The sequence below is a fragment of the Taudactylus pleione genome, unplaced genomic scaffold (assembly GCF_031769625.1).
Source record: "Taudactylus pleione unplaced genomic scaffold, aTauple2 ptg000130l, whole genome shotgun sequence".
Classification (NCBI taxonomy): Eukaryota; Metazoa; Chordata; class Amphibia; order Anura; family Myobatrachidae; genus Taudactylus; species Taudactylus pleione.
Window position 1 is genome coordinate 6140653 of NW_028284532.1, and position 16111 is coordinate 6156763.

At 45.1% G+C, this 16111-nt stretch overlaps 1 protein-coding gene across 1 annotated transcript; it reads right to left on the reverse strand.

Moving 5' to 3' along the window:
• Positions 1-3943: 3943 nt before the first annotated feature.
• LOC148523546 (retinol dehydrogenase 16-like) lies at positions 3944-15136 on the reverse strand. Its single transcript, XM_088473163.1, has 4 exons — positions 14824-15136; positions 13125-13383; positions 6500-6663; positions 3944-4161 (listed from the first exon to the last, which is right to left on the reverse strand). The coding sequence occupies exons 1-4, from the start codon at positions 15134-15136 to the stop codon at positions 3944-3946; spliced, it is 954 nt and encodes a 317-aa protein (XP_088329289.1).
• Between the last annotated feature and the right edge of the window lie 975 nt (positions 15137-16111).

Here is a 16111-nt window from a genome sequence, read left to right on the forward strand (position 1 = left end):
CATTGGCCTCCACAGGAATAAAACACACTACAATGGCCTCCACAGGAATAAAACACAATACATTGGCCTCCACAGGAATAAAACACACTACAATGGCCTCCACAGGAATAAAACACACTACAATGGCCTCTACAGGAATAAAACACACTATATTGGCCTCCACAGGAATAAAACACATTACTTTGGCCTCCACAGGAATAAAATACACTACATTGGCCTCCACAGGAATAAAACACACTACAATGGCCTCTACGGGAATAAAACACACTACAATGGCCTCCACAGGAATAATACACACTACATTGGCCTCCACAGGAATAAAACACATTACTTTGGACTCCACAGGAATAAAACACACTACATTGGCCTTCACAGAAATAAAACACACTACATTGGCCTCCACAGGAATAAAACACATCCATTGGCCCCAGAGAAATAAAACACACTACATTGGCCCCAGGGGTGTATCTAGGGGTGCGAGCACCTCTGGCAAAGAAAGGGACTGGTGCTCCCCCCCCATATTTTCAAAATAGTTACACTCTGTGAAGGGGAAGAGGTCACTGGGTGCAGCCGTACAGTCCCTGCTCTGGTTCACTTCCCTGTCTGTGTTATTCTGCTCCCCCCTCCTCCCCATCTGTGATTGTGTTCCCCCTTCCTCATCTGTGTTATTGTGCCCCCCATCTTTCCATCTGTGTTATTGTGCTACCCCCCTTCCTCGTCTGTGTTATTGTGTCCCCCCATCTCCCCGTATGTGTTGTTGTGTCCCCCCCTTCTTTCCATCTGTGTAATTGTGCTATCCCCCCTTCCTCATCTGTGTTATTGTGTCCCCCATCTTTCCATCTGTGTTATTGTGCTACCCCCCTTCCTCGTCTGTGTTATTGTGTCCCCCCATCTCCCCGTATGTGTTGTTGTGTCCCCCCCTTCTTTCCATCTGTGTAATTGTGCTATCCCCCCTTCCTCATCTGTGTTATTGTGTCCCCCCCTCCTCCCCATCTGTGTTGTTGTGCTCCCTCCTCCTCCTCCTCACCTATGTTATTGTACACATCCCCCTTCTACCCATCTGTGTTCTTGTGCTCCCTCCTCCTCCCCATTGGTGTCTGTTCTGCTCTCTTCCCCCACTTCCCCATCATTGTCTGTTATTCTGCACTGCCCCCCTCTTCCCCATTGGGCTCTCCTCCCCCTTGTACCCATCAGTGTCTGTTACTGTGTGTCAGCCCCCCCCCACTTATTTTACCAGCTTCTTCTCTCTTCACATGTTCCCCTGTCTTTTCAGCTCCTCCTCCACTGTCAGAGCACTCTCCGTGGGTCTTCGAAGGGCTGGGTGACTGGCAGAGCAGATAGGCAACGTGGCATGTGTGACGCTGCCGCATCTAGGCACAGCCTTGGTGCGTCTGAGCCTCCCAGAGGACCTCAGTGGCAGTGCTGCCTGGTCCATTCTATAATGTGGCCGGCAGCTCTCGCACCGTGGCACACTACACAACCACACGTGGCACAATACACAACCGCCCACGGCACAGTGGTTGAAAAGCTCTGATTTAGATGGAATCAGTATGATTTACAGCTGGTGGCATGGCTGATGTCAAATCCCAACAGCGGAAGCCCGGCAGTGAAGATCCCAGATCCCGTCAGGTGAGTATTTTTTGTATTTACTAACCGAACCTACCCCCCTAACCCTAACCCTCCCTTAGGGGTGCCTAACCCTAACCTCCCCCCCAAGTGCCTAACCCTAACCCCCCTCTAAGTGCCTAAACCTGAACCCCCTTCCTCACAGCCTAACCCTAAGTCTCCCAGGGGGTGCAGGATCCTAACCTCCCCCCAGAGGTGCCTAACCCTAACCCGACCTTCCCCTAGCCTAACCCTAACCTTCTGGGGGGGTGCCTAACCCTAAGTCCCCCCGGGAACCCGTAACCTAACCCTCCCCCCAGCGACTGTCCGCGCCCGGCTTACCTTCAATCATTAAGCCGGGTGTTGGGCTCCCGGTATAGGTCTAATGACTGGCGTCAGGATTTCGATGCCGGTCATTAGACACTTGCCGGGATTAGACAGTCGGGATGCTGATGGTCGGCATTTAGACTGTGGGAATCCCGACTGCATCCCATTTAGACACATGTCCAACTTCAACATTAACTACTGTAAATCTTCTGCACATTTCCCTTCAAATGGTACTCTTCCCATATCTGCTACTTCGGATCTCCATGAACCGTATCACCTCCAAATCTCCTGCTTGTCCTACCCAAATCAAGTTGAGAGCTCTGTTCATGGTCTTCTATATGAAATTTGCTTGGATTACCAAACATTATAAAAATTAATATTTTACCTAAGATTCTTTCTATTATCAAGACAGTTCCCATTAATGTTCCTATTAATGTTCACTTACCCTAAGTGCAGAAAAGGCTGCAGAGGCCTCAGTTTAGGCATGAAATTCTCTGCAAGCACATTGATCAAGGGTGTATCAAAATTATTCTGGGATTATTATTCCTTATTCTGGGGCTATTATAAGGCATCTATGCTCAATAGGATTATAGAGTGGATGATCCGGGAAGATACTAAACAATGGGGATACATTTTAGGTACAGGTTACTTATCCCAGCCCATTTTATGCCATCACTACCTAGGTTGCCTAAGTCCTTCCATTCCAAGGCTGGTCCCTCTCTGCTATGTTGGTATGGGTTGAGAACCACTAGAAATATCTCAACATTCGTATTCCCCCATTACTTCCTTTACTCATAACCATGCCTCCACCCTGCCTCATGTTCTAATTAGCTAATGTGGCCATCCACAGTCTAGGTGACTAGGTTAATCAGGGTGCCATCCATACTTACCCTTCTGTACAGGAGGATAGACTCCTACCTTACCCAGAGCTCAGGGATATCACCGACTGTGTTCCTTTTTCCTAATTCAAAGTCACCATGTACCAACAATCAGAGCTTTAACTCCATTTAAGACTATCTCTTCACAATGTGTTCTGCCAAAACACTCTATTTCCAAAACTTATCAGCTTATATTGGAGGATAAATTTACCAGACACAGTGAGATCTGTAGAGGCATGGGAACGAGATCTTAGTGGAATATAGCACAGAAGTTAGCATCACGCCCACGACGCTACCAGGAGAAGACGCCCAGACATGCTCATTTCATGAAAGGTTAAGGCCCTGATTCAGAGGCGCTCGCTATATGCGAACACTCACTCTGAATCAGGGCGGGCAATTTCCCCCTCCCCGGCTCTCCAGGCCGCTCGCTAAGCTGTGGGTGACCACCCACAGCTTTAGCGAGTGGCCTGGTGATGGTCTCGATTGTCGCGACCATTGGGCTTGCGACGAGACCCTTGTGGTAGGGTCTCATCCACTGCAAGCCCCAGTGAACTTCCTGCTCTAATAGAGCAGGAAGTTCACGACTGACATCACTTTTGATGTCAGTAGGGCCGCCCACAAATGGCAGGCGTTCCTTCAGGAACGCCTCCGTTTGTCCAGCCACCCCTCCTGCACCCTACAAAATGGGGTGAGCTGTCCATCACAATCAACAACCGCCCACTCTTGTAGTGAGTCCCGCAGCGAGTGAAAATTAACTCGCTACGGGGCTTGCGCACGAACAGTGCCTGGCCATCGACCTGCTTGCGAGCGATATGCGCTCGCGAGAGGGTCTGAATCAGGCCCTGAGTCTACTTGAGATCTGACTCATACGAAGCTCCTTGCAAGTATGGATGCTTTATGCCATGCATGCACAGACCATATTATCTGTTTTCAACGCACGCACAGTCTGCAAAAATCGCGAGATGCATCCAGTTCACGACTCTGAATCAGGCCCATTGTCTACAGGTTAAGTTGGTAGCAAATATCAAGGTATACCAGTAAAATGTATAGAAGCACATATTTATTATGTAATGTTGCCCTATTATTACAACAATCACCATGGATTAGGGCACGTTTATTGAGATCACAAGTACTTAGGCACTCTGTGATGGTTTAGGATACATAGTGCTAACAAGAAAATCTGTGATTACAGTAGGGAAGTAAGAAAGCGGAAGATAGAGGAGTTTGGCATCCCAGCCAGCAGAATAACGTGTCTTAGGGTAGATAGCTGTCAGCGCATGTTCCATGGAGTCTGCCACCAGAGACAACTTTGAGTTTGATGATGACAAAGTGAGATCAAGAAGGCTGCAATCTAAAGATACAAACAGTAAGTTATTAATTTTTACAGAAAATATGAAAACAAAATAGTATTTTTTGTTGTAATAATATATTATATCTCCATCTAAAGCTGCACTACAGCCCACTGTAAAGATTCAATAATGTGCTCCTACTTCTAGCTGGAGCCCTGGGAGCTATTCTATATACAGTAGCCATTTCTTTCTGGGACTTTGGGCCTGATTCAGACCCACTCGCGAGCGGCTGTCCGCTCGCAAGTGGGTCGATGGTCTGCACTGAGCATGCGCACGACGGAGGGAGCTCCGTCGTGCGCATGCGCCAGACACGACGAGCGAAGGACTTTCCTTCGCTCGTTGTGTCCGATCAAAGGGGGCGTGCTGTCAATGTTGATTGACAGCACGCCCCCTTTGGTGGGCGTGCCGGGGGCGTGCCTCCCTGACGGGGGCGTTCCCACGGGAACGCCTCCCGTCAGAAGCCGGCCCACTGACATCACTAGTGATGTCAGTGGGAGTGATTTTGGCTCTGATAGAGCCAAAATCACTCCGGAGCTTGCGGTTGAAAACCTCAACCGCAGGCTCCGGCTCGCAATTTCGATGGTCGCGATGGTCTCGACCATCGCGGCCATCAAAATGCACGCTCGTATAGCCTGTGGGTGGTGACCCACAGCTATACGAGCGTCCAGGAGGACGCTCCATGAAAATGGAGCCCGGCCCTCATGCAGAGCGTGCGCTCTGCTCAGAGCGTACGGCTCTGAATGAGGGCCTTTGTTGGTTAGAGGATACAGAATCAGCAAAATAATGCTGTTGGACACTTTACAATGGAAGTGAGGGAAAGGGTTTTTGAACAGAACATCTTGATTGTGATTTGACAATTTGAGCAGGAGCAGTAGAGCCGGTGCCCTGAGAAATATGACTGACTAGCAACCATTAGGGCTACAGCTAGGGGGAAGAGCGAGCTTGTAACTTGTCACAAGGTGGTAATGCAGCTATAAACACACACAGCTGCTGTGAGATGTACAAGGCATGTGAATATAAAAACATATCTCAAGGCTAATAATAATCTAAACAAAGATAATCCTATGAAGCTCAGTGACGAAGGTCAGCTTTATAGTGCCTGTCTGCGATGCCTCTCATTCCCTTCACTGAATTCTTGGTCTTTTCAACAGTTGACAACAATTTTGCTCTTTTGCTTACAGTACCTTTGTTTTTAGACACAAATGTATCTATGTGGGTTTAACATTACTTAAAAGTGTATTTGATTCGTAAATCTGTTTTACTTTACATAAAACAATGTCCATGTGGGTATGGGATCTATTATCTGGAATGCTTGGGCTTTAGGGATTTTCTGATAAATTGCTTCCCATACTACATAGTACAATACCTAAAATATTGCAGTTCCTCTAGTTTAACAGAGCTTCCCATAGTGACAGTAGGAGGAGACACTGAAGCCCTCATGTAGAGTTAGAGGCATTTGTGCACCAACCATATGTAGAAAAAAATAGATATACTGTATGTGTTACAGCAAGTCATATGCATCTCTAGAAATTTGCATATACTGTATAAGTAGGCCATGTCAGGTAGGGCCGCCAGGAGCTCGGGTGAGCCCCACAATGAGAAGCATGTGCAGACCCCGTTAGCTGCCTTTAGGAGAAGCTATAGGTAAGCGCTGGGGTTGCATAGCCATGCCACCTGATTTGTACCCTCCCATCTCCCCTTTCCACTAGGGTTGCTGTAATATCTCTTTAATCAGGGACACATATGAATTACGGAATTGGTATGATTTACCACCTGATCCATGCCCGGTGTTGGAATCCCGACAGCGGCATCCCGGCAGAGGAGGAAATCCTGATTGTCCAAGGTAAGTATTGTCTAACCTAATTCTACCCCCTAACCCTAACCCTCCCTTAGGGGTGCCTAACCCTAACCTTCCCCCCCAGTGCCTAACCCTAACCCCCCTCTAAGTGCCTAAACATAACCCCCCTTCCCCACCACCTAAACCTAAGTCTCCCGAGGGGTGCCTAACCCTAAGGCTGCCCCGGGGGTGCCTAATGCTAACCCCTCTTCCCCTAGCCTCAACCTAACCTCCTGGGGGTTCCTAACCCTAAGTCCCCCCTGGGAACCCTAAACCAAAAGTAGACAAGTATGGTGTATTTACAAATATTAGACATCTTTCTGCTCATAGTTATTGTAAAATTGTTATGACAGCACATATGCAAAACTCCAAATTTGACACTTTAGTACAAAAAAAATTGTATAAAAACTCCAAAGACTATTAATCCAAAATCATGTTTCTGTAGTAACACAGCTAAATCTTTGCAATTTCATAAAGGATAGTTAACTAGTAAATCCACTTACACTTCTCATAGTATTCCTGTCCATAGCTCCTGCGGATTTCCTCTGGTAGTCGTGTCCAGGCAATTCTTGCACTCTCTTTTTGTAGTTTGGTGTCTGTCACCTGTGTTGCGAAGAAGCCTGGTTCAATGATACAGACCTTCACACCAAAGGGAGCCATTTCACGGCTATAAAATATAGGAACAGCAAATGTATATGTTAAGAATATAATCATTCATACAACAAATACGTAGATTTAGCATGGAATTTAATTTAGGAAGGAAGAAAACAGTAGACAATGAATGGGGAATTGAGTTGATTTCACGTGGCCCTTCTTAGCAACCTCAGATACCCATAATAGAACACTAAGGGGCATAGTTATCAATTATCAGGAACACTAGGGGACATAATTATCAATTATCAGGTTGTAGACCTGATAATTGTAATTTGTTATCACAGCTATACATGGTAATAAGAAATGATATACCACCTAAATGTATAATAGTCACATGCAATGCCATGTGTTAGGTGTAAAGTGATCATCACAGCAGTCACTGCACTCCTCCTTGGGGACTCCAGCGCATGGGTCCACTGACCACACATGTGTGGTGGCCATTGCTGGGGAATGTTCCAGGGGATCCCTCTCCTGGTAAGTTTTGTGAAAATTTACAGCATCTAATGCTATCTGAACATGGCGATAGCTGCTGGGGCCAAATTCTAAAATGCTTTCCATTCTAGAGCATGGTAACTTTGCAGCCCTTATGGAAAACAATGGGCATTGCGACTGCTGTTGGAAATGGAAGGACAATGGCAATTATGCTGTGGTCTCTCCTTCATACAATCAGGGGATCTTTAACAGGTTTTTTTGGAGGATATGCCACAAATATATAATGATAAATAGGCCCCAGTTCTCCAGCACAGTTACAAGAGGTGGACAGCACAGGTTGGGTACAGGATGCTGAGTGCTTGATACCAGTATCCCACCAGGGTTAGGATACCGACACATGTCGGTCGCTATCCTAACCATCCCCCCCTCCCTACCCTTAACCCTCCCTCCCCGATGCCTAACCCTAACCAACCCCCAGTGACTAAACCTAACCTAACCTCCCCCTCCACGCACCCTAAACCTCCCCTCAGTGCCTAACCCCTCCTAGTGCCTAACCCCTAAACCCCCCCCAACCCTGCTACTTACCTTTGGGATGCTGGAGGTTGGGATTCCAGCACCAGGATTCTGACAGGTGTCGGGATTCCGCCGCCGGTATTTTAATCAGCGGCATCCCATGTGCCGGGATATTGACCATATCCCGACAACACAGCCTTTACATACACTTGCTAAAGGTTTTTCTGACACAGTAGTCTGATTATTATAAGAATCAGTCTAACAAACTACTGTATATATAACAGCTATATTTACTAACTTAGCTGTTAAAGTATGGAACTAAAGTGTTATGAAGTAAGTGTCACAAAACCAGGACTTAGGCCCTGATTCAGAGCCGGACACTCTGACAGTTTTTAGAGCGGCCTCCTGGCCGCTCGTATAGCTGTGGGTGACTACCTACAGCTATAGCGAGTGGCCAGGAAGATGGTCGCGATGGTCAAGACCATCACGACCATCGGGCTTGTGATGAGACCCTTGTGGTAGGGTCTCGTTGCCGCAAGCCCTGGAGCGATTTTGGCTCTATCAGAGCCGAAAGCACTCCCACTGACATCACTTGGGAACGCCTCCGTCTGGCCATCCACGCCCCCGGCACGCCCACCAAAGGGGGCATGCTGTCACTCACCATCGACAGCAGGCCCCCTTTGTAGCGAGACCCATAGCGATGGCTTGCCTGTCGCTATCTGGGTCTCACACATGCGCACGATGGAGCCGCCTCCGTCGTGAGCACGTGCACTGGGCTAACAACGACCCGCTTGCGAGCGCTCAGCGCTCGCGAGCGGGTCTGAATTAGGCCCTTAGTCTTATATACCCAGTCTGGCGATGCTTCATTAAGGTGTGTCACTCGATGTTGAGTGACAGCACGCCCCCTTTGGTGGGTGGGCCGGGGGCGTGGCTGCCCAGACGGAGGCATTCCCATGGGAACGCCTACCATCTGGGGCTGGCCCCACTGACATCACAAGTGATGTCAGTGGGAGTGCTTTCGGCTCTGTTAGAGCCAAAAGCACTCTGGGGCTTGCGGCAACGAGACCCTACCACAAGGGTCTCGTCGCAAGCCCGATGGTTGCGATGGTCTTGACCATCGCGACCATCTTCCTGGCCGCTCGCTATGCTTGCTATGCTAGCTAGCTATGCTAGCGGCTGGGAGGCCGCTCTGAAAAACAAGAAGGACAGCCCTGATTCAGAGCGAACGCTCTGTCAGAGCGTCCGGCTCTGAATCAGGGCCTGAGTTCCCTTCATTTGACCTTTTAAATGGCACTAGGCAACTTACATAAAATTTGACAGCAGATAAGAACCACATGGCCTAACCAGTCTACCATTTAGGGTTAGGGTATTAGGGTTAGTTTAGGGGTTTGAGTTAGGGTATTAGGGATAGGGTATTAGGGTTGTCATTTTAGAGACTTAAAATATGCTTGCACCCATTTTCATGTACCCCAAATTTGATGGGCATAGTTATTTCCCCCCCAAAAAAAATCCTAAATGCTATTCTTCATCACTTCTTCACAGGCGCATTTATGCACCTGCCGCGGCTATTTAAAAAGCCGACTTCCCTTCAGCAGGTAAAATCAAGGGTACCCATAGTGATCCCTCATGTCTGGACATCTTTAGGGAGGATCAAGGATGATTTCCCAAAAGTGTACAGGTTTTTACGTCGCTTCAAGTTTCGCCGGGTACCGTTTTCACGTCCATAGGAATTGAATACGGGGATAATCGGGCACATGCGCGATAATTTTCCACCTGGAAAACAGGCGAAGGAGTGGAAAAGTCTAGCAGACGAAAAGTCTGGACTTTTCGCCTCAAATTTTATACAGGCCTAGGTTCCATCGGGGACTCACTCTTTACCCCCCAGCCCGTTACAGGGATTACCTTGTCCTAGGGGGCAAAGAAAGTTGTGTACCAGTCGCACAAGGTATTATATTATAGCTTCTCAAGGGACCCTCACAGCCTATATTATAATTTTCAAGTTGGAGGTGAGGAGTGCTACCACATATGTATGAATACACAAAGAAGAAGAGAAGAACTGAAATATCCTGTGTGGTGCACGATGCAATTAAAATATAACTTTTATTAATCAGTTAATAGCACAGTATCACAAAAACAGCGAAAATAGGTAAAAAAAAATAGAAAAATAGTGTCACAAAAGAATTGTGATTTAAAAAAGATGCAGCGCATTTGCATTCTCATTATATGTCATAATAATATTATCTGATCAGATTAAGGTCCACATGGGCCTGGAGCTGAAATTTACAAAGGGCCTAAACCCCCATACTGTCTAAAGGAACACTGCACACACACAACAACTACAACAACAAGGTGAGCTGGCGAAGGTGGAACCAAATACAACAGATGCAACACACTTTTGCCCTGTGCCGGCTCATTTTAACCCCTGCCTACCACCACATACACACAGTACACACTACACACACACACACTACACTAAAGTGAAGAACAGGGTGAACAGTTCCACCAAGACGTTAAAGATGTAGAAAGATGATGAAAGAAGATACCAGGGTCGTTGGTACATCATCATGATGGATGACTACTGCTGGATGTTACACATAGATGACACAGCAAAAGCTTATAAGCGAAAAGCGACAAAACGAAGTATGAAGACAAAAAAACAAGATAAACAATAATTATGGTTTGTTTCTATTATTGTTTGATTTTATTGTTATTTTATTATGTAATTAAGAAAAAATTATCATCTATACTTCTTCGTATTTTACAATAAATTTGTCAAAAACAATTAAACTAGTTTTTTCTTAAAATGTATGTAACCCCCCTATAGGTTAATGTGATTTGTTAATTTTTTTTAATATACTATTTCTTGATGTACACAGGTGTATAATAAAGAATATAAAAGTATTATTAAAAAAGCTTTCAATACCTTAAATTTCGCAGACCTGTGTACTTAATTGGGATACTTTTGAAAAATCCCTATATATATGCAGTATACGTTCCAATTGATACACAATGTCCATGGGATCACATCACATCATAATAGATTTCCCATGGACACATATATAAATCTACCCAGTAGTTAAGTGATATTCAGGCTGCTACTGTGATATTGGTGGAGTTAATGAGATCAAAACTGAGTATTTATTGATCAAATATTCTTATTATCTATATGTGATATAGGGCCTGATTCAGAGCCGGACGCAATTAGCGCTCGCTCGTCCAGAAAATAGGGGTGGCTATTCAAATGAACCGTTCGCTCTTTGCGGTCTGTTCACGTCTCTAGGTCTGAACGAGCGAACAAAATTTGCGGTCGTTTTTTGGACAACTACGCCCCCTGGCCGCTCGCATCCTACGTCATGTCTGCTATTTATTTGATTAATCGAGTACATCGACCAGGGTATGAACTGCTCGCTATTCTTGTGGTTGGTTTTTGCTACCACAATTTTGCGAGCAGTTCTGTCTATAAAATAACCCAGTGACGTGGTCAATGACGCTGCTGTTTTAATTATGCACACCCATAAAACGCCCGTTTTGACCTTTAAGCACGCCTGCGGTCGGATCTCCACTCCCCGTTTTCCAGCACCTTCCCCTGTTACCACCCACATACGCCTCTTTCTGTCACTCAAATTATCAGGCATTCGCTATTTTGCGAGCCTATGAATTTCGACCGCACTGACTGGTTCGCGCATGCCCCCAAAAAGATGCAGAAACATTGGGGATCAATGTAATAGTGCCCAAATAGTCCTAATAAAACTGTTTGGGGTGCATTAGTTGGTTCAATTACCTCTAATTAGCGTCTTTGCACAAGTGGTGAAGAATAGCATAAAGCAGTATTTTTTGGAGAAAATAAGTAGTACTGGCATACTTTAATGTCTCTATAGTGAAGTATTAATAAAAGTGAAATTCCTCCCTCATAAAAGCACCTGCAATCCCAAAAACACTTGGCCCCTTCTTAGAGCACCCCCAGAACCTTATTTCGCTAGTTTGTGAAGTTGTCCAAACACTTTGTGCTTTTTCACCCCCAAAATTAAAGTACTTTTTTGGGGTGTTCTTAAGATTATTCCTAGAATTTTTTGACGCGGTTATCCTTTGGGGGGCTGTCCCAAGGGTTCTGAGTGGTTTCCCCACCTTTGCACCCCAAATTAAAAATGTTGCACTTCTTTTCTCCAGCTATTCAGAGGCAAATCTTTTTTGCCTATTACATTGCATTGACTTTCCGCGTACGCGAAGCGCGGGTGGAATTGAATACGAAGATAAGTTTCCTCCACACGAAAAGACGCAATCGGAAATACTTTTTCGCGGATCTCGGCTTTTTGCGTCTAATTGAATACGGCCCTAAATCTATTTTACACATACCCAACCAGTGTTAGTCATCAGGATGTAATTTCACTAATTGCCTGTATAATTAAAGTGAATATAATTAGGTTGTTTATCAGTTAATAAACTAATCTTATATCTTCCATATTTACCATATATGACCCAGAAATAATAAATAGTATGGGTAATATTGCTCCACCTCAAGGAATAACACTGATATGGAGGGTAAACACGGTCAGATTTTTTTGAAGATATGAATGATAACGATTGTAAAAAACTTCTTTTCAGAGTCGATGTTGATCAAACACTGTGGCAATGGCCGGAATTTCTGTACTAATATCTGTGTTGGCAGCAGCAGCAGCAGCAGCAGCAGCGAGGAAGCAGCCAGCGAGAATTGCACATGTCTCTGTTGGCTGTCAGCATCATGGTTGTAATAGTGTTTGCTGCTGCTTCTGCCAACACAGATAGTAGTACAGAAATTCCGGCCATTGCCATAGTGTTTGATCAACATCGACGCTGAAAAGAAGTTTTTCCATCTATACAGCAACATAAAGAGGAACTGGTTATCCAGGTGGACGTCTTTCCCCTATTCACTTTGGAGATGTTTGGTATGGATGTTTTGATGTGAACTTGCACCACTTAGAACAGGACTGAGCGCCATTCACTTGCATTTGTTTTTTTCTGTGTGTGTACAATGCCACTCTTCGAATCATCATTGCCAACTCTCAGTGTCTGGTTTTGGACCCATATGATGTCAGTATGTGATAACGCCATACATTTGTATCTGCAACTGTTGCAAACAGTCTGGTCCAAATAGACTGCACAGCCTAGGATTTTGTTATCCAGTCATGGGCTACTTACTTTTAGACCATCATTTTATAAGGTATCTCTGATTATTATCATTTTTGTGGACCACACTTAAGACAATTAGGGGGAGATTTAATAAAGCTTGGATAGAGACAAATTGCAGATAAATAGCACCAACCAATCAGCTCCTAACTGTCATATTACAGGCTGTGTTTGAAAAATGACAGCTAGGAGCTGATTGGTTGATGCTATTTATCTCCAATTTTATCTCCAATTTTATCTCTCTCCAAGCTTTATTAAATCTCCTCCTTACTACCCAATTTATTATTATATGCTAAATCACTGAATGGCCATCTTGAAGTTTAAAGACCACAAAATATGAATATAGGACAGGTTCATATTGCTCACCGGAGACTATCAGAAAATGATTCCACGCCATATTTAGACATGCAGTATCCTCCGCCACAGACGGTTAATCTACCAGCAATGCTTGCTACATTCACTACTCGACCCTTGGCTCTCCGGATCAGAGGCAGCACCTTAATGGTGACATCAATCACGCCCAATAAGTTGACATTTAGGATTTTTGAAAAATCCTCCTTATTCATCCATTCGTTAGGGGCAGTTGGGATAGAAACACCAGCATTATTCACCACTCCCCAGAGACCTGCAGACAATAAAAGCAGATGAATGAAACAGATATGTTTTTATTACATTTTATTAGCTGTCATTGAGTTTTCTGCATGTTATACAGTATATTAAGTACATAATGTGTGTAGAGCAATATTAAGGGGTTAATCACAAGGGGTAAGTTCCTCAAGGCCCCCTCTCTCAGAAGGCCCCCCAGTCTTTGATCGCAGCTGCGGTGAAGTAGTAGAGGACCGGAATGATGGAGACAGAGGGCCTAATTCAGGCCCGCTCGTGAGTGCTGAGCGCTTGCAAGCGGGTCGATGTTGGCCCGGCAGCTCCGTCGTGCGCATGCGCGAGACCCTGATAGCGACAGACAAGCTGTCACTATGGGTCTCGCTACAAAGGGGGCGTGCTGTCAATGGTGAGTGACAGCACGCCCTCTTTGGTGGGCGTGCCGGGGGCGTGGCTGGCCAGATGGAGGCGTTCCCATGGGAACACCTACCGTCTGGGGACGGCCCCACTGACATCACAAGTGATGTCAGTGGGAGTGCTCTTGGCTCTGATAGAGCTGAAAGCACTCCAGGGCTTGCAGCAACGAGACCCTACCACAAGGGTCTCGTCGCAAGCCCGATGGTCACGATGGTCTTGACCATCGCGACCATCTTCCTGGCCGCTCGCTATAGCTGTGGGTGGTCACCCACAGCTATACGAGTGGCCAGGAGGCCGCTCTAAAAATTCAGAAGGACGGCCCTGATTCAGAGCGAGCGCTCTCTCAGAGCGTCCGACTCTGAATTAGGGCCAGAGTCCATTTACTAATAAAGACCAAAAAACCTGTTTTATGAAATGTCACTATTCTTATTTATTTTTTTCTGCCTGTCCATCTGCAGAAGCTTGGGTATTCTGGTATTCTAACCAATTGGCTACACTTTTGTTGGTGTAATTTTTAAGAGCTATGGCAATTCTGCAATTGAAATGGGGATGATTGTGAGGGAGCAGAGCTTTAGACTAAGTGTATCAGGTTCTACAGGACAATTTGCCATTAGAGTTGGAATTTCATGCATTTCAATCACACAACCATACTGTACATTTTACATTCACAAATAAACAAACAAAAGGCTATTGAGAGGACTTATATAACTGCCCCTCCTTCCTCACCACATATAATAATGAAAAATGCACACAAAAAGAGAAAACGAATAAAATAAAAATAGGCACTAAAATGTAAAAGGCACCACACAAGGTAGTACACAGTGGTGGGGTACCACTGGGATAGAGACTGTGATGTCTCCGTGACCTTGGCCCCTTGGTGGCGACACCTGATGCCAACCCTTCTTATGGCCCTGATAGCAGCATGAGGCTCCCCAGCTGCTACTAGAATCCAATTACCAGTTCTGCCAACCACAGATTTTTCATACTGCAAATTAGTGGATTGTGATTTTTATAATATACAAACTGATTGACTCAAATAAACTCTGACCTTTATCACCTACAATACCAGCAACCCACTTTGCTGCAGAGCTCACACTCTGGCTGTCAGTAACGTCAAGGATCACAGTCTTCAGCCTGTTGGATGTCTCCTTCTTCAGGTTTTCAGCACCTCTCTGATTCAGACAAGCTGCAAGAACGTGTAGACCACGCCTGTCCAATTGCTTAGCTGCTAGATTACCAAAGCCAGAGTCACATCCTGTGATCAGCACATATTTATCTATGAGATTTGGTAGGATCTGTTTGTTTCTGTTCCACCTGAACAGGTAGATCACTGTTAAGAGCACAAGAAGAAGAACCCACATGACAGATGCCCTGTAATGCAAATTCAGGTAAAAATGGAAAATTACTTTTTTTACACTACAAAGTATAATACAGTATATGATTCATGTATTGTGTATAATTAAACTAGAACATTGACATTAGTGGTCTCAAAGCCAAGGTTAGACAAACAGGGGTGGATTGGGAACTTAAAGTGGCCCTAGATAAAAATTCTGGAAGTGGCTTCATGTGGATGGGTGCAAATCAACTTTAGGTAGAACAACACAAAAGTAAGTGGGATTAGAATCATTATTATCCCTATAGACATCAATAATATTTTAGCCTAACCCTAGACCTGGTTGAAGCCTAACTTTAACCATAACCCTAACTGCAGCCTAACACTTGTCCTAACTACAGCATAGACCTAACCCTAAACCTAATCATGTGTTGACATTCTATCGACATTCTATCAACATTCATAATGTCTACATTTTAAACATCTCTTCACTGTGAGGGGAAAGCCTGGGTACAGGCACACATGCACAGTATCTCCGGAAGTGTTGGGCTCGCCCCCTGAGTGATGTAACCAGGGATCGGCCACGCCTCTTTACTCGCCACAGGCACGTGGAAGTCACAAATCCTACATTACAAATGTTGGGAAATATGTATCAGTGCTATTCATTTTCCTTTTATATGCAATAGTGGGATCATGAGTAAATTATAACAGTTGGTGTTCGCTAATTATCTATCTTCAGCTATGTAATCCATGCAATTTAATAAAACTACACCACCACCTTTATCACCTGATCTCACAATAAGGATAAAATTGTCTTTCAAACATTTTAATGCTGTGCTAGGTGGGCTTGAGAGTGGCTCTATTTCTAGATTTGGATGCAGTATTAAATTCTGTGGAATAACCCTAGCTGTGGGCTATGCTTTTCACCTTCTGTGTGATCTCCATAGTTCCATTAGGATGTTCAAATTGCTACTACTTATCTTATATTAGCTAAGTGTGTGTG